We start from the raw sequence: 25,215 nt of genomic DNA on the forward strand, positions 1-25,215 counted from the left end.
TGCTAGGAATTTACCCAAGGGATACAGGAGTACTGGTGCATAGGGGCACTTGTACCCCAATGTTTATAGCAGCACTCTCAACAATAGCCAAAATGTGGAAAAAGCCTAAATGTCCATCAACTGATGAACGGATAAAGAAATTGTGGTTTATATACACAATGGAGTACTATGTGGCAATGAGAAAGAACGAAATATGGCCCTTTGTAGCAACGTGGATGGAACTGGAGAGTGTGATACTAAGTGAAATAAGCCATACAGAGAAAGACAGATACCATATGTTTTCACTCTTATGTGGATCCTGAGAAACTTAACAGAAACCCATGGGGGATGGAAAGGAAAAAAAAAAGTGGTTAGAGTGGGAGAGAGCCAAAGCATAAGAGACTCTTAAAAACTGAGAACAAACTGAGGGTTGATGGGGGGTGGGAGGGAGGGAAGGGTAGGTGATGGGCATTGAAGAGGGCATCTTTTGGGATGAGCACTGGGTGTTGTGTGGAAACCAATTTGACAATAAATTTCATACATTAAAAAAAAGTTGAAACAATTTGAAGAAAATAATGATGGTATTAAGTTATTAAGTCAGAATAAAATAAACATCCATTAGTCCATGGTGATATAAAGAAATCAGTAAATAAATAGGGGAGATGGTTATTTTTCCTTATAGAATTTCAATTAATACATATAGAAGCAATGAAAGAAATAAAAATCACTATTAGTAAACCCCATAGTAATAACTGTCACCATCAAGAACAACTGATAAATACTAAAATTAGTGGACACAAGTATGATGAGAAACAGGATATTTGAATGGTCTCAATGTATCTTCCTACAAGATATTTATTAATTATAAAGAAGAAAATAGTAATTGTACAGTGAAGCATAGCAAACACCTTAAACCAAGTGATTGAGGTCAATAACACCAGTATTAAGACATAACAGCATTAGCTATCTTCTGATATGATGCACTAAAAAGGGTACATCACTTCTGTCGTATTCTTACCAAAAACACATAACCTGAGTCTAATCACAGGAAATTATCCAACAAACCCCAATTAGGGACATTTTACAAAATAACTGCAATAAATAATAAATGCAATGTAGGATACTGGATTTGAACCTGGATCATAAAAACACATTAGTGGGACAAATGGAAAAAATCAAATAAGGTTGAAATTAGTCAATAGTACTGTGTCAATATTATTTTCTTGGTTTTTGAGAATTGTACTCTGATTATAATAAAGTGTTAACACTATGGGAGGCTGGGTGAAGGATATATGGTAACTCATGCTATTTTTGTGACTTTTCTGTAAATCTAAAATGTTTTATTTAAAAAAAAAGCTCATTGTCCAAATTTTTATTACTACTCTGAAGACTTTTCTTAGTTTATTACTCATTTATATTTCAGTTTCTATAAATTTTCTGGTTCACTCACATTTTTATTGAGTTATTGACTTTTGTACATTAAGAAAATTATATACATTGTATTAAGGAAATTAGCTCTTTGTGCATGACAAATTATTTTCTAGTTTGTCTTTTGATTTTTTTTTATGGTAGGCTTGTGTGTGTATGTATAGATGTTTTTAGTTGGTGATTTCTGCTGACCTGTGTGCAGAAAATAAATAGCAGCTAAGTGGCTTTAAGTCTTCTATGTAATCAAAAGACCACAGAATAGGAACAATACTTTATAAAAATGACTTTAAGAAACTGTTTCTTCTCTCCATTAAAAATTACATTTATTTAAAAATTTACATATGGTAAAATTTATCCTTTCCGGTATATAATTCGAGTTTTGACAAATGCATACACTTAAGTAACTTATAATCAAGATACAGAAACCTTCCATTACTAAAGCAAATTCTTTGTGTTACCATTTTGTAATCAGTCTGCCAGTTTTAACCCCTGACATCCACTGATTTGTTTTCTTTCCTTATAGTTTTGCCTTTTCCAGAATATTATATAAATGGAATCAAACAGTAAGTAGCCTTTGGAGTTTGGCTTCTTTTACTTAGCAAAATACATTTGAGATTCATCCAAGTTGTTGCATGTATGACAGTTCATCATAGTTTTTATTGCTGAGTAGGATTCCATTGTATGGATATACCACAGTTTGTATATGCACCAGTTGAGGGACATCCTCTATTTTTATTTTCCTCTATTGTTAATGATCTGTAGGTCTAGTAAAGGGCAGAGGTGAGATTTTCCACTCAACATGAATAAGTTTCTTCTGAAAAGTCCAGCTTAGAATTATGTCCCTGGGTAATATGTGCAAGAGGTTATACCAGGATAACTTACTTCTTCCCCTTAAACTATATTTAAAATTGAAGAGTTAATCCTAAGTGAGCAGTATATAAAAGGAATAGGAGTTTGTCCTGAGTACAGTTAGATGATATTCTCGGAGCAGGCCTGACAAATATTCTGGAAGCCAAGACATTTGTAGAGTACTAAAAACTTTTTTAATTAAAAAAAATAACTGAAAAAAAGTAAAAATCACCCCAAATCACACCACTTTAAAAATTTTGTAAAGCAAAAGTCCCCTTTCAGCCTTAATCTAATCCCACTTCCAAAAGGTTTACAGTTTGGTATGTATATTTCCCAGCTTTTTCCTAAATTTATTCAGAAATACCTGTATATACATATATTATACATATACAAATGCTTTTGTTTATAAAAATGCATTCACATTATACCATTTCTTGCTTTTTAAATTAGTACAAAATTCTGGACACCAAACAGATCAGAATGTATTCATACATATACCCCATTATTTTAATGGATGTACAGTATTCCACTAAATGAATGTATCATTATTTATTTATTCATTTTCCTATTGATGGACTGTTGGGTTTTATCCAATTTCTTTTTTTTGGTGACTTTGAGATATAATTCACATACATACAATTCATTACTTATAGTATATTCATAGAGTTGTACAATTATTATGACAATCAATTTTAGGACATTTAACCAACTTCTAAAGAAACCTCATACAATTCAGCTATCACCCTTAACCCTGAGCAACCATTAATCCACTTTCTGTCTCTATATATTTACAAATTCTGGACACTTCATATAAATGGAATCATATAATTATACAGTCTTTTGTGACTGGCTTCTTTCATTTAGCATGTTTTCAGGGTTATTCCATGTTTATAGCATATATTAGAAATGTTCCTCTTATACTTTTTGAAAGAGTATGTAGGAATTTGTATTAATTCTTCAGTGTTTGCTAGAATTTATCTGAGAAGCCATTTGAGCCTGGGGTTTTCCTTGTATTTTTTTAAGTTATTAATTAACCTCTTTACTTGTTACAGACATTTTCAGATTTTGTTTCTGATTGGTTTCAGTAGTTTGTGTTTCTAGGAATTTTTCCATTCCATCTAAGTTATCTAATTTATTGGTATATGATTGTTCATAGTGTTCCTTCATAATACTTTTTATTTCTAGAAGATTGATAGTAATGTTCTCTCCTTCACTTCTGATTCTAGTAATTTGAGTCTTCTTTTTTCCCTGGTCAATCTAGCAAAAATTTTGTCACTTTTGCTGATCTTTTTCTGGAACTAACCATTAGTTTCATTGACTTTCTCTAATGTTTTTCTATTCTCTGTCACTTATTTATCTAATCTTTTTTATTCGTTCCTTTTGCTTGCTCTAAGTTTAGTTTGCTCCTCTTTTCGCAGTGTCTCAAGGTATAAAATGATATGTTATTGATATGTGATATTTTTTCTTGTTAAATATAGGCATTTGTGTTTATAAATTTCTCTCCAATCATTGTTTTTGGTGCATCCCACATTTTGGTATGTTGTGTCTTCATTTTCATTCATCTCAAAGGATTTCTTAATTTCTCTTGTGATTTTTTACTTGACCCATTGGTCATTTAAAAGTGTGTCTACTTCATATTTCCAAGTTCCCCAACTTTCTGTTATTGGTTTCTAACTCAATTCCATGTAGTCAGAAGACATACTTTGCATTATTTCAGTCTGCTTAACTTTACTGAGGTTTGTTTTATGGTCTACGATATGATCTATCCTGAAGATATTTCATAAGCCCTTGAGAAGAATGTGCATTCTGTTCTTGCTGGGTAGTGTTTTATAGATCTCTTTAAGGTCTAGTTCATTATGGCATTGTTCGAGTCTTCTATTTCCTTGCTTATTATCTAATTGTTCTATTTTTCAAAATGGGGTACTAAATACCCCAATTCTTACTGTACACTTGTGTATTTCTCCCTTCATTTAGTTCAGTTTTTGATTCATGTATTTTGGTGCTCCATTATTAGGTGCATATATAATTTTGCTCTTCCTGATGGGTCTACTCTTTTATCACTACAAGATGTCACTCTTTGTGTCTAATGACATTTTTTGTTTTAAAGTCTATTTTATCTGGTATTAGTATAGCCACTCCAGCTTTCTTATAGTTGCATTTGCCTGATAATTCTGTTTAACCTTCAATCTATTTGTATCTCCAAAGTGTAACCCCAACAAATAGCATAGAGGTGAATCTTGTGTGTTTTTCCCAGTCTGACAATCTCTGCCTTTAATTGGATTGTTTAATCCATTCATATTTATTGCTATTATTAATATAGGTGGACTTAAGATTGCCATTTTACTGTTTGCTTTTTATACGTCTCTGAGGTTTGTCTTTGTTTCTCTATTTATCCTTTGGCATTGAATATTTTCTAATTTAAGTTTCTTTAATAGTATTTTCAGTTATTTACATAGTGGTTGCTCTAGGGCTTACCATACAAATCTTAACTCAGTTGGCTTCAGATATATACAAACTAAATTCCAATGAGATATAAACACCTTATTCCTACATGAATCTATTCCTTTCCCCACTTTATGGTATTATTGTTATACATATTACTTCTATATGTTATAAATCCAACAATACACTGTTATAATTATTATTTGATGAAATTTTATGTCTTTTAAAGAAGCTCAGAGAAGGAAGAAGAGAAAATATATATTTGTCATTTTTTTATATTAACTTTCTTATTTCCTATTTCTTTTCTTCACTTGTTCCTGTAGACTGGTGTTACCATCTGGAGTCATTTCTATAGTCCAATACAGCTTTGCTTCTACCCTATGTTCTGTTATTGGCAAATATATTGCATTTTTATGTGTTATAAACCCAATAATGCAACTATATACATATTGCTTTACACAACTGTTTTAAAAATCAATTAAGAGAAGGAAAAATGCATTGACTGTCCTTCCTAATTATGTAATTACCTTTACCCATGCTATTTTTCTATATGTACAGATTTAAATTATTATCCAAAGTCACTGCTTTCTGCCTGAAGAACTTCCTTTACTATTTCCTATAAGTCAGGTCTGCCAGCAACAACAGTTTTTGATGATGTGGGAAGGCTTATATTTTATCTTCATTTTCAAAAACAGCTTTATTGGATATAGGATTCTATATTGGCAGGTGTTTTCTTTGAGCACTTTGAATATGTTATCCCGTTGCCATCTCCATTGTTTTTGATGAGAAGTTAGCAGTTAATCTGATTGGGGTTCTCTTGTAAGTGATGCTTCATTTTTCTCATGTTACTTTCAAGAGTTTCTCTTTGTCTTTGAGTTTTAGCACTTTTGTTATGATGGGTCTGTGGATTTCTTCTTTATCCTACTTGGGGTTTGTTGAAATTCTTGGATGTATAGGTGATGCTTCATCAAATTTGAGACATTTACAGCCATTATTTATTGGAATATGTTTTCTGCTTCTTTCTTCCTCTTCTCTTTTTCTTGTCCTCTCATTAAAAGTATGTTGGGGTGCTTAATGGTCTTACTCTCTGTTAAATTTTCTTCAGTTTTTTTCTTCCTGTTCTTCAGCTAAAATAATATCATCTCATTTAATCCTTACAACCCAGTGAGGTAAGTAGTATTATTATCCTCATTTTATAGATGAGAAAACTGAGGCTCAGATTAAGTGACTTGCCAAGGTCATGAAATGGTAAGTGTGGCTGTGAAGTTCAAACACAAGTCCAATTCCAAAGTTTGTACTACTTCCTCTATATCATATATTCTTTCTATTCTCCAGCAACTACAAATAACTGAGGGATTTAGGAATGACTGACTCTCTTCTGGAGAACACTTTCTTCCCACCCTTCTTTAGTACTGTTTGCTAGTATGTTCCTCTTCTAAAATTCATACACCTAATACATAACATACATTAGATATTGATTCAATGTTTATTGCTTTGAATTCAATGATTGCTCAATGGTAGCTAGCTTAATGACTATGAGAACATTAATATTTTGATCTAAATGCTTTCACTAGAAAAATATATAGCTTTTTGAAGACACTGATAACTTCATGGGGAAGCATTCGTTAAATGTATGGACTAACTTATGAAACAACCTATTGTCACTGCTGACAGTTCTTACTCAACAGCATTTGTTGATGTTTATGCTTGGGGTCTTGGTCATTTATTTACTGGTGGATATAAAGAAGGATAAATGAGCTCTAGTAAATAAATATTTCAACATGTAATTAGTTTTTTAGTTCTTCATATAGGAGGCAACCTTGGAAAGAATGTTATATTTAGGGACAAATATTTAAGACCCCAGATGAATTATAAAGATTTTTTAAATCCTTGGAAATAATCTTTTGTAATTTATCCTGAGAAAATGATACTCTTTGTACCCTACACTTCATACTTGCCATATGTCTGTCCTATATAGTCTTTGATTATAAAAAATGTTTCCTACCAATTTGTTCTGAAACAGAGGGGGATTATCTTAGATTTTTCTCTCCCTCAGTTAGTTTCTCTTCTTCAAATCCAAGCAAATTGCTATCTATACACAAATCCCAGATCCAAGATTCTGATGCAAGAAAGACCTCCTGGGACTCACCATCTATATATCTTTTAGCTACCACTGATTTCTGTAGTGTTATCTGTAGCAGATGATATGAGAGAAGCAGCCTGGAGATCTGACCGTTGTTTTTTGTTCTTTCCAAATTCTATCACCAATATTTTCCCACGTAGTTTATATCCATTTACTAGATGCAATGCTTGCTGTGCTAGCTCCTTATCTAAAAGAGAAAGAAAAAAGCATCAATTTACATAGGGCTTAGTAATTCAATTCTATTCCAAGTCTAGTTTATGTTGTTTTGCCTTGGAGTTAAATATAGGCTACAAGCCTATATAGTTCTTAATTTTATTATCTTTTCCATAATCTCAAATTTGTATAACTCAGCAAGATTAAACTAATGGCTAAGAATGACAATAAAAACTTAAAATGATGTTTGAATGTCTCCTAACACAAAGATAAAGGTAAAGAAACAAGAATATAGACAGTGTGACAAAGCTATAACCAATAATCTATAAACCTCTTAGATAACAGATTATAGGTATTATGACAATGAAACCATTTTCAAAATGGACGACACAAATAAAAGATGTTATCATGGTACTGAGGACATTTTGCTTTTTTCTTTTGATGGGAGAGTGGGAGCCCTCATTGGAATAAATAAGTTTAAGAAATCTTATAGGCATATGGATAGTTGAGGTGTGAGTATACAGTGTATAGCAAGGATAGCAGGAGTTTTCAACTTTCAACTGTTTTTAACAGTCTCAGAGCCTGTATGTAGAAAATTTAGAAGTGTAATTATTGCCCAGAGTCTGTGAAATCATAAGTAGACAAGCAATGTCTTTAGACTAAACCAATTTATGTCTCACATATGTATATACTACAAATTTTCAAATGTTATACTGCTGTTATAAAACAGCTATACACCTTAAAGTACTGACTTTATAAAATATTTTTATTATATATTTTTCAATTAATGGATCATATTAGCTTGGGGTCAATGAAAAACATTTTAAGTTTAAAAGGGGTCCTCCCACAAAAGGACTGAAAACCACTAGTGTAGAGGATCCACAAACCTTAACAAGATAGGAAAAATAGTTTAATCTAAAGAAGTTAATTCTAAAGAAGCAGAGGGGAGTTTGGTATGGCTTATGTGTAAAAGCACTTGCCTATACATAGATTACTAGGTTGTTTATAAGTAATGGTAGTTAGGGATAATGAAAGGTAGAGCTCCTACCCAGCTTCCACCAGAAAAGACAGTCTGGTCTGCTATAGAAAATGAAATTCCTGTATTATTGTTCTCTTTTAATTATGATACTGAGATCAAGTAGTAAGATGGAAACAATAAAGGAATTTATCATCACCCCCTAGTAAATTATGAATTACTAGTGAATTAGCATGTTAACATATAATCTCTTAGTCCTAAAGGAATAGGGCATACTAGGGTATTCTACCAGAATACCAATATATTAATAAGTAATATAATCTGAACTAGAAATACCATCATCAGCAAAGGGAAGGTCCATTTTGATAGAGTGAGAAGGGAAGTGCTATGACTGGAGAAACCTGAGGACAATGGGATAAGGCGGTCATGCACTGTCAGTGGAGGAGAGGAAGCATAGGAGGGAGGGTGGAAGAACACTGAAAACATATTTTCCTTACTTCTCTTTCCTTCTTCCCATGTGCTTGTTCAAGCATATGCTTCTCATGTGATATGAAGAAATCAGAGGGCTATATCTAAATTAGAGAGGGTATAAATAGTCTCTAATGAACTGATGCTACAATTAATTATCCAGATAAAGCTACTTACTGGGAAAGGTGATAAAAGCTTGCCCCCTCATTCGTCCAGTCATCATTCGGAATTGAATTGGTGGTCCTTTTTTCTTCTGGAACCGAGCGAACAATGAGACAAGGTCTCTTTCGGTCACCCGAGGGCTAAGGTTCTTCAGGTATAACACCTAATGTAAACCGAGGATCAACAGAAATAGCACATGAGGGAGGTAAGGCAACTATTTCACTTTAGTAAGAATTAGTTTCAGATAAAGATGGCAGATTGAATACATGCATCTAATTTTACTCCCTCCAGAAAACTCTCTAAAACTATAGGGCCTTTTTTTTTTTTTTTAAAAACACAAACCCACGAGGTCAGAAAGAACGAGGAAAGGAGGCAATAGCAGCAGTACTCTGGAAGCTGGAAAATAATTAGATAAGTGTACTCAAGAAAGCTGAATCTTAAACCAGAAGTGGGGAAATCCAGGAACTAACCCAAACTACACCTAAGAATCCACAAACAGTTTAGGAACTGAAAGCTTCAGGTACCTCTGAAAATGAGGTAAAGGGATGAGATTAAGATAAGGTGGGAAGGTTGAAAGTTGCTTAAAAAACAACTAGATCTTGAAAGATCCTCCCCTAGCTACTGGAGAAAGGCCAACCCCAATCATGGTGAATACTGGTAGCTCATTTTCTAAATATGGGGAATGTCAGGCACAGATGAGGGTGTAAATACTATATCTGAACACAAGAAGATTAAGAGAAATAATGCACACTAAATATGATTAGCCCCAAGAGAAAAGATTAAAAAAAATACTGATTTGGGATGGGGAATTTCTCTAACAAATGGACCAGCCAGATGACTTTAAAGTGAAGCTAAAAGTCAGCAAGGGCCACTCAGGTGCTTAGAGCTTCCAATCTGCTTTTTGGCACCTACTCATATATATAGGCACAGATTACCCGGATCTGGTATCTACTGTATCTGTGGGAAGCCTCTAATGTGAAAGAGAGAACAGAACAAACAAACAGAAATGAAAGCAAATGAAAAAGAAAACAGACCATGCAAGGAAGAAAACTTCAAAAAAACATCACTAGTACCCTCAGAGAAAGGAGACAATATTCTGTTAGGAATGGGATGCTATAAAACACACACACACACACACACACACACACACACACACACATTCAAGAAAACAAAAAAGAGCCCTCGAAAGCAAATAAATTTAAGTTCTTATCGGCTTAAAATAGATTGTTATGTTTTAAGGAAACCCCATTGTAACCCCAAAGAAAAGACCTATAAAAGATAAACAAAAGGAAAAAAAGGAAAAATACATTAGTACAAAAAATCAATGAAACAAAAAGGAAGACATCAAGAGAGGAAAAGAGGGACAAAAGAACTACAAGACAGAAAACAAATAATAAATGATGATAGTAAGTCCTTACCAATAATTACTTTACATGTAAGTATTTTAAACTCCCTAATCAAAGACACAAGAGTGGTTGAATGATTAAAAAAACAAGACCCAAGTATAATCTGTCTACAAGAAACTCACTTTATATTTAAGGGCACATATAAACTAAAAATGAAAGGATAGAGAAAGATATTCTATAAAAATGATAACCAAAGAAAGCAGGGTTGGCCATGTGTATATCAGATGAAATAGACTTTAAGTCAAAATTGTCACAAGAGACAAAAATGGGCATTATATAATGACAAAAGGGTTAATTTACCTAGAAGATATAACTATAAATAAATATGCACCCAACATCAGAGCACCTAAATATATGAAGCAAACAGTGAGAAGTGAAAGGAGAAATACACAGCAATACAATACTAGGAGATTTCAATACCTTACTTCCAACAGCAGAAGGAAAACTAGAAATTTCACAAATATGTGGAAGGAAACTAAATGTCATACTTTTAAGCAACCAATGGGTCAAAGAAGAAATCAGAAGGGAAATTATAAAATATCTTGAGACAAATGAAATCAGAAGATAACAATATTTATGGGATACAGCAAGAGCAGAACTAAGAGGGAATTTCATAGTGATAAATGCCTACATTAAAAAAGAAGATCTCATGGGGCACCTGGGTGGCTCAGTCAGTTAAGTGTCAGACTCTTGATTCTGGCTCAGGTCATGATCTCATGGTCGTGAGATTTAGCCCTAGCTCGGGTTCTGTCCTAGCCCTAGCTCGGGTCCTTCTCCCTCTGTCCCTCCCTTGCTCATGCTCACGTGTTCTCTCTCTCTCTCTCTCCTTCTCTCAAAAACAAAAACAAAAAGTCTTAGAGATGCCTGGCTTAGTTGGTGGAATGTGTGACTCTTGATCTCAGGGTCTTGAGTTCAAGCCCCACCTTGGGCAGTTGAGCCCACTTAAAAAATAAAATAAAGGGGTACCTGGGTGGCTCAGTCGGTTAAGTATCTGGCTCTTGATTTCACCTCAGGTCATGATCTCACGGTTGGTGAGTTTGAGCCCCACATCATGCTCTGTGCTGACAGTGTGGAGCCTGCTTGGGGATTCTCTTTCTCCCTCTCTTTCTGCCCCTCCCCTTGCTCGTGTGCTCTCTCTCAAAATAAACAAATAAACTTTTAAAAATATATATATATATATTAATAAAATAAGATTTCAAATAAACAACTTAACTCTACAATTAAGCAACTAGGAAAAGAATCAAACTAAGTCCAAAGTTAGTAGAAGGAAAGATATAAAAACTAAAGCAGAAATAAACAAAGGAGATTAGAAAAACTAGAAAAAAATCAACTAAACTAATAGCTGGCTTTTTAAAAAGAGCAACAAAATTGACTGCCTTTGGCTAGGTAGAGGAAAAAGGAGGGAAGACTCAAATAAAATCAGAAAAAAAAAGAAGAGATGTTATAACTGATGCCACAGAAAAAGAAAGGATTACAAGAGACTACTATGAACAACTGTATGCCAACAAATTGGATAACGTAGGATAAAAAGGATAAATTCTTAGAAATGTACAACCTACCAAGACTAAATCATGAATAAATAGAAAATCTAATGAGATTTATAACTAGTAATGAGATTGAATCAGTCTTCAAAAACCTCACAGCACAGAAAAGCCCAGGACCAGATGGCTTCATGGGTGAATTCTACCAAACACTTAAAGAAGAATTAATATCAATCCTTCTAAATGTTTTGTTTACACTAACAATGAAAGTATCAATCCTTCTAAATGTTTACACCCTAACAATGAACTGCATGAAAAGGAAGTAAGAAAAAAGCCAATCCCATTTACAATAGTATCAAAAAGAATAAAAAGCTCAGAAATAAACTTAACCATGGAGCTTAAAGACTTGTACACAGAAAACTACATAACATTGATGAAAGAAATTGAAAAAGACACAAATAAATGGAAAGCTATCCCATATTCATTGACTGCAAGTACTATCAAAATGTTCATACTACCCAAAGTGATTTACTGATTCAATATAATCCTTATCAAAATCCCAATGTCAATTTTTATGGAAATAAAAAAATCCTCAAATGCATATGGAATCATAAGAGATCCCAAGTAGACAAAATAATCTTGAGGAAGAAGAACAAAGCAGGAGGCATCATATTTCCTAATTTCAAGCTACAGTAATCAAAACAGCATGGTACTGGCATAAGAAACAAACATATTGACCAATAAAACAGAATAGGGAGCCCAGAAATAAACCACATATTTATGGTACACTGATCTTTGACAAGGGGGCCAAGAATACACAATGGTAAAAAGATAGTCTCATAATAAATGGTGTTGAGAAAACTGGATACCCACAGCAAAAGAATTAAAGTAGATGCTTAACTCACACCACACATAAAAATCAACCCAAAATGGATTCAATATTTTAAAATAAGACCTGAAACTCCAAAAACTCCTAGAAGAAAAATTAGAGAAAAAATCTTCTGGACAATGATGTTGGCAATGACTTCCTGGATATGACATCAAAGCACAAGCAACAACAAAAGCAAAAATGAACAAGTATGATTAGAACTAAAAACCTGTACAGCCAAAAAAAATCAGCAAAATGAAAAAGCAAGGCACAGAATAGGAGAAAATATTTGCAGATCATATATCTGATATCTGATAAAGGATTAATATCTAAAACATATAAGGGACTCCTGAAATGCAATAGCAAAACAAAACAAAACAATAAACCCCAAATAACCCAATTTTAAAAACGGGCAAAAGACCTGAATAGTAATTTCTTCAAAAATGACATACAAATGGCCAACAGGTATATAAAAAGATGCTCAATATTACTAACTATCAGGAAAATGCAAATCAAAACCTCAATGAAATACCACTTCACATCTGTTAGGATGGCTATTAATAACAATAACAACAAAAAGTAAGTGTTGGTGAGGATATGGAGAAATTCTAAGCCTTATATGCTATTGGTGGGAATGTAAATCAGTATAACCACTATGGAAAACAGTATGGAGGTTCCTCAAAAAATTAAAAGTAGAACTAACATACAATCCTGCAATCCCACCCCTGGGTATATACCCAAAATAACTGGAATTGGGATCTGGAAGAACTATCTGCATTCCCTTGTGCAGTGCAGCATTATTTACAATAGCAAAGACATGGAAACAACCTAAATGTCCACTGACAGATGAATGGATAAAGAAAATGTGTATAAATACAATGGAATATTATTTGGCCTTTTAAAAAAAGAAAATCTTTTCATTTGCTACAACATAAACTTGGAAGACACTATTCCAAGGGAAATAAACAAAACACAGAAGAAATACTACATGATCCCATTTATATCAGGCATCCAACACAGCCAAACTCATAAAAGCAGAGTAGAATCATGTTTACTGTGAGGCTGGGAGGAGGGCTAACTGGGGAGATGTTCATCAAAGATGTTCATGCAAGATGAATAAATCCTATAGATCTGTACAGCATGGTGCATATAGTTATCAATACTGTATCAGATACTTAAATTTTATTAAGAGGGTAGATCTTATGTTAAATGTTGTGATAAAACAAAGGAGGAGGAAGGAAATTTCTAGAGGTGATGGTTAAGTTTAGGCAATGTATATGGTGATAGTTTCATGGTGTACATTTATTTTCAAACTCATGAAGATTCATACATTAAATATGTACAGCTTTACTGGATGTTGTAAGTGATGAATCACTAAATTTTACTCCTGAAAACAGTATTACACTATATTTTAACTAGAAAGTAAATAAAAAATTGACAAAAAAATGCAAAATAAATATGTACAGCTTTTTCAAATGTCAATCATTCTTCAATTAAAAAAAGACAGCCAAGGAAATGAAGGACTAGTACACTGAAGACCACAAAACATTGCTAAAAAAAATTAAAGAAGACACAAATGCAAAAATGTCCCATGTTCATGGACTGGAAAACAATATTGTTAAAATTTACACACTACCTAAAGTGATCTACAGATTTAATGCAATTCCTATCAAAATCCCAAAAGTTTTTATAGGAATAGAAAAAAACAATCCTAAAATTCATATGGAACCACAAGAGACCCCAAATAGCCAAAGCAATTGTGAAAAATAAGAAACAAACTGGAGGCCTCTCACTTAATTTTGAAACATATTACAAATCTACAGTAATCAAAAGAGCAAACTAGCATAAAGACAGTTATATAGACGAATGGAAGAGAATAGAACCCAGAAATAAACTCACACATATACAGTCAACTGATCAACAGAGGGGCAAGAATACATAATTTGGAAAAGATAGTTCCTTCAACAAATGGTGCTGGGAAAAGTTGGTATCCACATGCAAAATAACAAAACTGGACTCTTATTTTATACCACACACAAAAGTCAACTCAACTGAATTCAGTCAAAATCCAGTCAACTGAATATTACATGAGAAGCACAGGCAGCAAAAGCAAAAATAAAGTGGGACTACCTCGACTGAAATACTTCTGTACAGCAAAGGAAACAATCAGCAAAGTGAAAAGGTAACCAACAGAATGGAAGAATATATTTATAAACCAAATATCTTATTAGAAGTTAATATCTAAAATATATAAGGAACTCTTACAACTCAACAGCAAAAAGACAGATAACCCAATTAAAAAAAAAAAACAAACACGCAAGGGACACCTGGGTGGCTCAGTCAGTTGAGCAACCGCCTCCTGCTTTCAGGTCAGGTCATGATCTCACGGGTTCATGAGATTGAGCCCCACATTGCAATCTGGGCTGACAGCATGAAGCCTGCTTGGGATTCTCTTTCTCCCTCTCCCTCTGCCCCTCTGCTGCTCACTCTATCGCTCTCAAAAATAAACATTAAAGAATAAAAAATTTTAAAAATGGGCAAAAGACCTAAATAGACATTTCTTCAAAGAACACATACAGGAAATAATTTGGCAAGGATGTACACAAATTGGAATTCCTGTACACTATTGGCAGAATGTAAAATGGTGCAGCCACTATGAACAGTATGGAGGTGCTACAAAAAATTAAAAATAGAACTACCATATGGTCCAGCAATCCCACTTCCAGATACTTATCCAAAAGAATTAAAATCAGAATATCAAAGAGATATCTGAACACATATGAAAAACACTGTTCACAATAGCCAAGAGGTGGCAATATCCATCATGGATGAGTGGATAAAGAAGATGTGGTATACACATACAATGGAATACCATTCATCCAGAAAAAGGAAGAAAATCTGGTCATATGCTACAACATGGATGAATCTTGAGTGCATTATGCTAAATGCAATAAGCCAGTCACAGAAGGACAAATACTACATGATTTCACTTATATGTGGTTATCTATAGTAGTCAAACTCATTGAAGCAAAAGTAGAATGGTGGTTGTCAGGGGCTGAAGGGAGAGGGAAATGGGGAGTTGCTATTCAATACTTATGAAGTTCAGTCATGCAGGATGAAAAGTTCTAGAGATGTGCTGGACAACATTGTGCCTATAGTTAACAACACTGTAACGTATACTTAAAATATTGTTAAGAGGGTAGATCTCAAGTTACATTATTGTTAACAGGGTAGATCTCAAGTTACATGTGTTTTACTACAATAAGAAAAGATGGAAGAAAAAAATCTCTATATGTTAGCTAGTATAAACTATAACCTTTACAGTTTAATGGAACTTGAGAAGAATTCAGAGAAAAGCGGCATAAGCAAAGAGCTAGAAAATAGAGCCCACTTAAATGAGTTAACCACTAAAACACAAATAAATATATTAAACGTTATATAATGAGTCTCTTTGTGTCTCAAAGACTTTAGAAGCTGGATATTGCATATTTAGATTTAACTACACTTGTATCATAAAGGCAAAGGCACAGATTGACTGACTTGTGATTCACTTAAGCAATTTCAGGTGATCTAGAGTTTTGGCTCTGAAATACTTATCATAAAAGCATCATCAAATTAAATAACCATAGAAAGGAGTATGTGAAACATACTGCAAGTTTCTCACCAAGTAGGAAAGATCCATACTAAGATGGCTCCCTTTGATATGAACATTTTTTAAAAATCAAGATGACTTCTGGTAGACGTGGCTTGGTCACTTCTTGCTTGGATGCATCTTCTCTGCTCCAAACACACACACACACACACACACACACACACACACACACACGCACAGATATGTATGTACGTATCACCAACATACATATATATTCACACACACACACAAACGCGTGCGCACACACACACACACACACACAAAGAAAGATACAGCTAGGCTCAAAAACAAGATTACCATTTCTGTGAAACAGAAAAACAGATACTCCAAGTGATAGTACAGGATGAAACTTCCTGGCATCCCTCTGCAATATACAATTCTGTTTTGCATGTTTTGAACTTTACATAAATAGTATAAAACTGTATGCATTTTTATGCAGGTATCTGTTTTAAATTTTTAAAAAGTAGATTATTTTTTAGAACAGTTTTAGATTTACACAAAAACTGAGATGGTAGTACAAAGAGTTCCCACATACCCACACCCAGTCTCCCCTATAATTAACATCTTACATTGCTATGGTGCATTTGTTAAAATGAATGAATGAATATTGATACCTTATTATTAACCAAAGGCCATAGTTTATTTAGATTTCCTTAGTTTTTCCCTAATATCCTTTTCTTGTTTCAGGATTCCATCCAGGTTACCACAGTACATTTAGTTTTCATGTGTCTTTAGGCTCCTCTTGGTTGTGGCAGTTTCTCAGACTTCTTGTTTTTAATGATCTTGACAGTTTTGAGGAATCCTGGTCAGGTATTTTGTAAGATGGCCCACTACTATATATATATATATTTTTTTTTTGGTGTTTTTCTCATGTTAGATTGGGGTTATGGATTATGAGAAGGAAGACCAGAGAGGAAAGTTCAATTTTGAACATATCACATCAAGTATGCATACTATCATCGTGATTAATGACTGTTGATGTTGGCCTTGAACAACTGGCCGAGGCAGTGTTTGTTAGGCTTCTACGCTGCAATATTAGTCTTTTTTTCTTGCCTTTCCATAGTGTACTCTTTGGAAATAAGTCACTCAATACCTCAAAACTAAGAAGTGGAAAGTTATGCTCCCCCAGTTTGAGATGGAGCATCTATGTAAATTATTTAAAATTCTTCTGTGTGGGATATTTATCTTATCTCCCCCAGTTATTTGATTTACTCAATCATTTTATTATCAGTATGCAGTCATAGCTATTTATCCTATACTTTAGGTTATAATCCAATATTAATTCACCTAGTTTGTTGCACAAGTTGTTCCAGCTTTGGTCACTGGAAACTCTTTCAGTTGGCTCTTGTGCTCCTTTGGCATATTCCCAACAATGTTTTTATGTTGTTGTTTTCAGCACTTTCTTACTTTCTGTCACTACAAAATGTTCAAGGCTCATCTTGTACATTTCCTGCCCCACTACTAGAATCAGTCATATCTCTAAGGAGTCCTGGTTCCTTTTACAAGAGAATGGTATTACAAACTAAGATTTGGGCACTGAACATGCTTGTTGCCAATGGAGTATCACTTCATTTAGACCCTCTCAGATGACAGAGAAAAAATTATGCTTATACTAACCTGTGTATATATACATATCTATAAATATTTTATCTATAATCATCTATATCTATACTAAGCTAAACATGATTTCATGCTGCTGTCTCCAACTCTAAACCATTATATGGATCATTCTAGCTTCTTTTCTTTGCTTGTCTGTGAATTCTACCAGTGAGAAACCTGGCTCCCACCACCTGCCATCCATTTACTTAATTGCTCCATTTCATTATACATGTGTATCAGTATCAGGATTGTTAACCAGTACCCTCATGAGACACAACCTTATTAACTAGGGTACAGTGATTATGTGCAACCTTATTAACTAGGGTACAGTGACTTCTGTTTTTAGTCTTCTAGACTCCACATATTTCCAAAGATACTTAAGTCAGCATCTTTCACCCACATACCTTCATTGAGGTTGCTTCATATATCTGTAAGATTGTCTTGTCATAGTCTTCATTCTTTCCCGGGGTTCCCCAATCTCTCAAATGATTTTTTAATATTTGTATACATTAAGGGTCACTCTTCATGCTGTACAGTTTTATGGGCTTTGACAAATGCATATCTTGCATCCACCATTACATTATCTTATAAAATAACTTTACTGCCTTAAAAATGCTGTGCTTCCCCTATTTCTCTCTTCTCCAACCCCCTGAACTCCTGGCAACCATTGGTCATTTACTATCTCTACATTTTTGTGTTTTCTGTAATGTCACATAATTGGAATCATACAGTATATAGTCTTTTAATACTGGCTTTCACTTATTAATATATTTATAGTTCCTCTGTGCCTTTCTGTGGCTTGTCAGCTCTCTTTATTGACAAATTATATCCCACTGTATAGATGCAGCACAGGTGAATGTATCCATTCATCTACTGAAGGACATTCTAATTGCTTCCAGTTTTTGGAAATTATGAGTAAAACTGATAAACATTCACATGCTGGTTTTTGTATAAGTATAGGTTTTCAAATCAATTGGGTAAATAGCAGCGTAATTACTGGATTATATGGTAAAACAATGTTTAGCTTTGTGAGACTGCTGAACTGACTTCAAAGAAGTCGTAACATTTTCTATTCTCACCAGCAATGAGTAGGAGTTCCTGTTGCTCATCATCCTCAATAGCATTTAGTATTGTGAATTTTAGCCATTCTAATAGGTGTGTAATGGCATCTCACTGTTTTATTTTGCAATTCCCTGATGACAGCGATGATGAGCTGCTTTTCATATGCTAATTTGACATGTATATAACTTCTTTGGTGAGGTGACTGTTCTTACATTTTGCCCATGTTTTAATTGGGTTGTTTGTTTCACTACCATTGACTTCCATGTCTTTGTGAAAAAGACAAAGTGTCTCAAAGACATGTCTTTGTATTTTGGATGAAAGTCCTTTATTAGAAATGTTTTACAAATATTTTCTTCTAGTCTGTGGCTTGGCTTTTGACTTTCTTAAAAGTGTCTTTCACAAAACAGAAGTTTATAAATTTAATAAAGTCTGATTTATCAATTTTTTTCTTTCACAAATTATGCTTTTGGTGTTGTGTCTATAGATGCATCACCAAACACAAGGTCATTTAGATTTTCTATTTTCTTCTATAAGTGTTATAGTACTGTGCTTTACATTAGGTCTATGACCTATTTTGAGGTCATTTTTTGAGACCTCATTTTTGAGATCTCATTTTGAGATCTGTGTTTAGATTCCTATTTTGCATGTAGATAACCAGTTTGTTGTTTTAGCATAATTTGTTGAAAAGACTACCCTTTCTTCATTGAACTGCCTTTGCTCCCTTGTCAAAGATTAGTTCATTATATTTGTGTGAGTCTATTTCTGGAGTCTCTATTCTGCTCAGTTGATCTATGTCTTTTTTTCACCAACACCACCCTTTTTGATTATAGTAAATCTCAAACATGGAGTATTAGTCCTCCAACTTTGCTCTTCTTCAGTATTATGTTGGATATTCTGGGTCTTTTGTCTTTCCACATAAACTTATAATCAGTTGGTCTATATCTACAAAATAGCTTGCCAGGATTTTGTTGGGATTGTGTGGAATCTACATATCAATTTGGGTACAACTGACTTCTTAACAGTGTTAAGTCTTGCAATCCATGAACATAAATATCTCTGCATTTATCATCTTCTTTAATTTTTCATCAGAGTTTTATAGTTTTCTGTACATAGATCCTGTACATATTCTGTTAGATTTATACGTAAGTATTTTACTTTTTGTGGTGCTTTTGTAAACAGCATTGAGTTTTAAATTTAAATTTCAATTGTTCATTTCTCGGTGTACAGAAAAGCAATTGGCTTTTGCATATAAACCTTGTATCCTCCAACCTTGCTATATTGCATTTATTAGTTCCCATAGTTCTTTCACATTGTTGTTATTGATTCTTCGGAATTTTCTACATAGACATACATGTCATCTGTGAAAAAAGACAATTTTTTTTTCTTCTCAATCTGTGTGCTGTTTCTTTTCTTATTGCACTAGTTAGCATTTCTAGTACAATACTGAAAAGAAGCAGGGAGAGGGTACATCTTTGTCTTATTCCTGATCAAAGGGGAAAGCACCCAGTTCCCCACCATTAAGTATGTTAGCTGTAGGGTTTTGTAGATATTCTTAAGGAGGTTGAGGGTGTTTCTTTCTATTCCTAGTTTGCTGAGAGTTTTTGTCATGAATGAGTTTTCATTTTGTCAAATGCCTTTTCTACATCAATTGAAATAATTATATAATTTTTCTTTAGTTTGTTGATGTGGTAGATTATATTAATTGATTTTCAAATGTTGAATCAGCCATAGACACCTCGAATAAATCTTGCTTGATCATGAAATATAATTATTTTTATACCTGTTGGATTTCATTTCCAAATATTTTAATTTTTCAATCAAACTATTTTTATTTTCCTAAAATTTAAGATTTTTCTCTGTGCTCTGAGAGATATTGATCTGTAGTTTTGCTTTATTTAATGATTTTATCTGGTTTGGGTATTAAGCTAAGGCTGGTTTCATAAAATGAGTTAGAAAGTTTCTATTTTGTGGAAAAGATTATAGAGAATGGGTATCATTTTATATGATTCCATTTTCACCCCTTTTGGCATATCAATTATATTTCATTTTATAATTTTTTAGTGGTTGCCTAAGAGTTTACAATACTCATTTATGACTAATCTAAGCCCACTCTCAAATAACATCATACCACTTCACAGGTAGTGCAGGTAACTTATAATAGTTATATACTCCAAATACTAATTCTTCCCTCCTATTCCTTATAACATTCCTGCCTTATAACATTCATTTATCAATATGCTATAATTACCTAACACATTACTTTGAATAGTTATCTTTTAGATCACTTAAAAATAAGAAAATAAAAGATTTCATTTTACCTTCACGTATTCCTTCTCCTATGCTCTTCTTTTCTTTATAGAGATCTGATTTTCTGGCCTATATCATTTTCCTTCTCTCTGGAAAAACTTAAAAAAAAAATTTTTTTTTCTCACAAGACAGATTTACTGCTGACAAATTCCCTCAGTTTTTGTTTGTCTGAGAAAGTATTTTTTGGTTAACTTTAGAAGGATTGTTTTGCTGTATACAGATTTCTAGATGGTGTTTTTTTCCTTCAATACTTTAAATATTTCACTTTTCTCTTCTTGTGTGTCTGATTTCTGATGAGAGATCCAATGTAATTCTTATTGTTCCTCTATAGGTAAAGTGTTTCCTCTGGGTGTTTTCAAGATTTTCTCTTTGGATCAGTATTCTGTGTTTGAACATGATACACTTAGTCTGGGGTTATTTATCCTGATTGATATTGTCTTCCCAGATCCTGAATCTGTGGTCCCGTGTCTACCATTAATTTTGGAAACTTCTCAGCCATTCCTACTTCAGCTATCTCTTCTGCTCCTTTTCTTTATTCTCCTTCTGGTATTCCAATCACATGTATGTTATACCTTTTGAAATTGTCCATAGCTCTTGGATATTATTTTCAATTTTTTTACAGTTCTTTTTCTCTTTGCATTTCAGTTTGGAAGGTTTTTATTGACATGTCTTCAAGCATATGGATTCTTTCCTTGGCCACTTCCAGTCCACTGATGAATCTATCAAAAGCATTTCTTTTTAGTGTTTCTGATTTCTTGCATCTCCTTCTGATTCTGAGTTTCTATCTGCTTACACTACCCATCTGTTCTTGCATATTGTTTATTTTCTCTAATAGATTCTTTAGCATATTAATCATAGTTATTTTAAATTTAAGTTAAATTTAAATATTATCATATAATTCTAAAACTTGCATATCTGAGTTTGGTTCTGATGTTTGCTTGGTCTCTTCAGACTGGCTTTTCTTTTAGCATGCCTTGCCATTTTTTTTGTTGAAAACTGGACATGATGTCTAAGTTAAGAGGAGTTAAGGTAAACAGACCATTAGTACAGGTTTTATGTTAATCTGGCAAGGAGTTGATGGTGTTTAGTGTTTACTCTAGCTGTAGGTGTCAGAGGTTTCAATTTCCCCTAATGTTCTTGCTTTTTCTCCCCTATTTCTTTCAGATTCCCTAATACCTCCTTAAATGGAGTCTGAATCTTGCAAGTCTTTCACCTGTAGTCCATAGTTATTATATTGAAGCCCCATTGATCTGTGGGGCAGGGAGAAACATTCTGTAATCACATAATTAAGTCTCAAGTCTTTTAGCATGTCTGTGTCCCCAGCCTGTAACCTTCACAAGTGTCTTCTAGTCCCCACCCCCCCCCCCCCCCGCCTTAGATGAGACAGGAAGGTTAGAGGCCTCGGGAGTTGGATAATTTCCCTTCTCCCAGGCTGGAGAAGGCTTTGGTAAAGATGTTTCACTTGCTGGGTATCCCTTTGTTAGGTAGAAGCTCTGGGTAGATTTCAAAATGATTACTTTTCCCTTCCTCATGCCAGGAACAGGAGATTGTTTCTTGGCCCTTCCCCTTGAGAACTTAATGGAGTTCCTGGAGGTAAAAATCATGAAAATATGAGGGCCTTCATAGACTGAGGCCCCTAGAGTTTGTCACTCAAACAATCTACACCCTGCTTCCAGCAGTTTGTCAAAGTTACTGCGTAAGTGTCCATACCAGTTTATGGCTACAGTGCTTTCTGCTCCTGAAAAGCAGATCTGGGCTATGATTCTCTGTAATTGCCTGTCTTCCCAGACTTGGGGGTTGCAATTTGCTCTGTGACTTCAATTCTCTGATGGGTCCAAGGAAAGTCATTGCTGTTTTATTTGTTCAGCTGTTTTTCTTGTTATAAGACATGAATGATAACTTCCAAGCACTTTACACATTGGAGCTAAAACCAGAAGTCTGCAAGTAGCTTTTTTCATTCAACATTATGTTTGTGAGTTTCATGTATATTGATACCTGTAATTCTATTTTATTCATTTTCTATACTGTACAATATTCTATTTTATGAATATACCATGCTTTATCCATTCTCCTGCTGATGAACAAGTGTGCTGTTTATAAACTGTGCTACAATGAATATCTTTATAACATCTAATGTTCACATGTAAGAGTTCCTCTAAGATAGATACCTAGGAGTGGAATTGCTGACTTATAGTGTATGAGCATCTTCCATTTTACTAGATATTGCTACAGAGTTCATAAAAGCGATTGCCCTCATTTATATTCACCTCATTTATATTCATTCATTGGCACTGTCAGGCCTTTAAATGTATACCAACTTCCTGGGTGTTAAATGGTTTCTCACTGTAGTTTTATTTTACATTTCTTTGATTACTTATTAATAAGATTTTGTAATTAATTGGTTATTCATGTTTTCTCTTCTGTGAGTTTCTTGTTCATATCTTTTGGCCATTTTCATTGGGTTGTTTGTGTACTTTTTGTTGGTTTTGTATGGAAGGATTTCCTTGAAATGACTCAAAAAGTACAAACCATCAAATAAAATACTGATGATCTGATTACATTAAAATGAAAGATTTCTGGTTAACAAAAGATATCAGAAATAACGTTTAAAAGATAAGCCCCCCCACTGGAAGAATATATTTGCTAAATAAGCAACATGTGTTTATATCCAGAATTTAAAAATAATTTCTGTAAATAATATGAAAAACTAGGCAATCAAATAGTGGGGAAAGAAATGGAACAGGCAATGCACAGAAGGTTGCTGAAAAGCTAATAAATGTATGATTACAAGCATAACTTCATCGGAAATCAGAAACCTGCAAATGAAGTCAATGAGATACCTTCAAACATTTTAGACTGGCAAAAATGAAAAGTCCAACACTAAAGAGTCTTGGCAAGGATATGAAAGAGATTTTGAAACCCTGCTCATGGAGTTGAATATATACATACCCTATATCACAGTAATTCCACTCCTAGGAATGTAATACAGAACAGTGATTCTTAAAATGTCACTCTCAGACCAGTAGCATCAGCACCTCATGGGAGCTTGTTGGAAATGCAAACTCTCAGGCCCTTCCAGGTGATTCTGGTCCATACTAACATTTAAGAATCACTGCAATAGAGCAATATTTTTCCAACTTTTTTGACTAGATCCATAGGAAGAAATGCATTTTACATTCTGGCACACATATATACCACACACACACACACACACACACACACACACACACACACACACACACCCAAACCAAAAGCTTCCAGAAACAGTCAACACCCTTACTCTACAGAATGTACTTTGATATTTTCTATTCTATTCTTTTTTGTTTCATTAGAAAAATTGCTTGTTGTGACCTACAATTGTAACCACAAGTTTGAAAAACTGTTCTAGAGAAACTCTTGTACATATGCAACAGGAGATACATACAATGTTTGTTGCAGAATGGTCTGTAATAGCAAAAAGAAAAAGAAAATATCTTCAGGAGAATGGATAAATGAATTATAGTGTATTTCTACAATGTAATACTCCATAGTTCCTTATATTATTAAAATAAGTTTCAAAAACATTATGTATATTGAATCAAAAAAGCAAGTTGTAGAAGAATATGTCGAGTATGACATCATCTATATAGTTTTAAAATATGTAAAGTTATATTTTGTTTATGAATATATAAATATGTAGCAAAAATATAAAAACATGCATCAGGATGATAAATAGCAAATTCAGGATAGTAGTTACCTCTGGAGTGGAGACAGGGAAATGGGATTGGTGAGGGATACCTGGAAGTCTTCAGGTGTGTCTGTAAGGCTCTATTTTTCTAACCAAGCAAATAGGGAAACTATGAAGAACTGGTTAAGATGGCTGGCTAGGTATGAGGGTTTTTGTTATATTATTCTTTAAATTTTTGTATATTAGTAATATTTTATAATAAAAAACACAAATCAAGCTGTCCTTGAACAGCAAGAATATATTAGAAATGCAGTCATTCAGAAAAAACTGCTTTAATATCCCTCATCTACAATGTCTTTTTTTAAAATTCAGGGACAGCCAGAAGCTAACATTATTTTTTTTGGTTTTGTTTTTTAAATTAAACACGGCCAAGTATATGCTCCAGGGGCTTGTGTTGCCTCTTTGGGCGACATAACAAAGTTTTCCATTCTGGATGTTAACATATACCAATAATGTGAAATAATGATGTGATCAATAAAACAAGGTTTACAATTCTTATATATTTGTCAATTT

At 33.6% G+C, this 25,215-nt stretch overlaps 1 protein-coding gene across 6 annotated transcripts in view; it reads right to left on the reverse strand.

The window, feature by feature from the left end:
• Positions 1–1,412: 1,412 nt before the first annotated feature.
• RBM41 (RNA binding motif protein 41) overlaps positions 1,413–25,215 on the reverse strand; it is a 63,316-nt gene continuing 39,513 nt past the window's right edge. For 5 of the 6 annotated variants that reach the window (XM_015083067.3, XM_053201512.1, XM_027054976.2 and 2 more), the window contains 2 exons: positions 8,616–8,763; positions 1,413–7,028 (listed from right to left, as the gene is read on the reverse strand). In XM_015083067.3, coding sequence (XP_014938553.2) covers positions 6,862–7,028; positions 8,616–8,763 — 315 coding nt within the window. In that variant the 3' untranslated portion in view covers positions 1,413–6,861. The remainder of the gene's footprint in view (positions 7,029–8,615; positions 8,764–25,215) is intronic. The other variant, XM_053201510.1, reaches the window with a different exon arrangement.

This window comes from Acinonyx jubatus, chromosome X (assembly GCF_027475565.1).
Source record: "Acinonyx jubatus isolate Ajub_Pintada_27869175 chromosome X, VMU_Ajub_asm_v1.0, whole genome shotgun sequence".
In the NCBI taxonomy this organism is placed as follows: Eukaryota; Metazoa; Chordata; class Mammalia; order Carnivora; family Felidae; genus Acinonyx; species Acinonyx jubatus.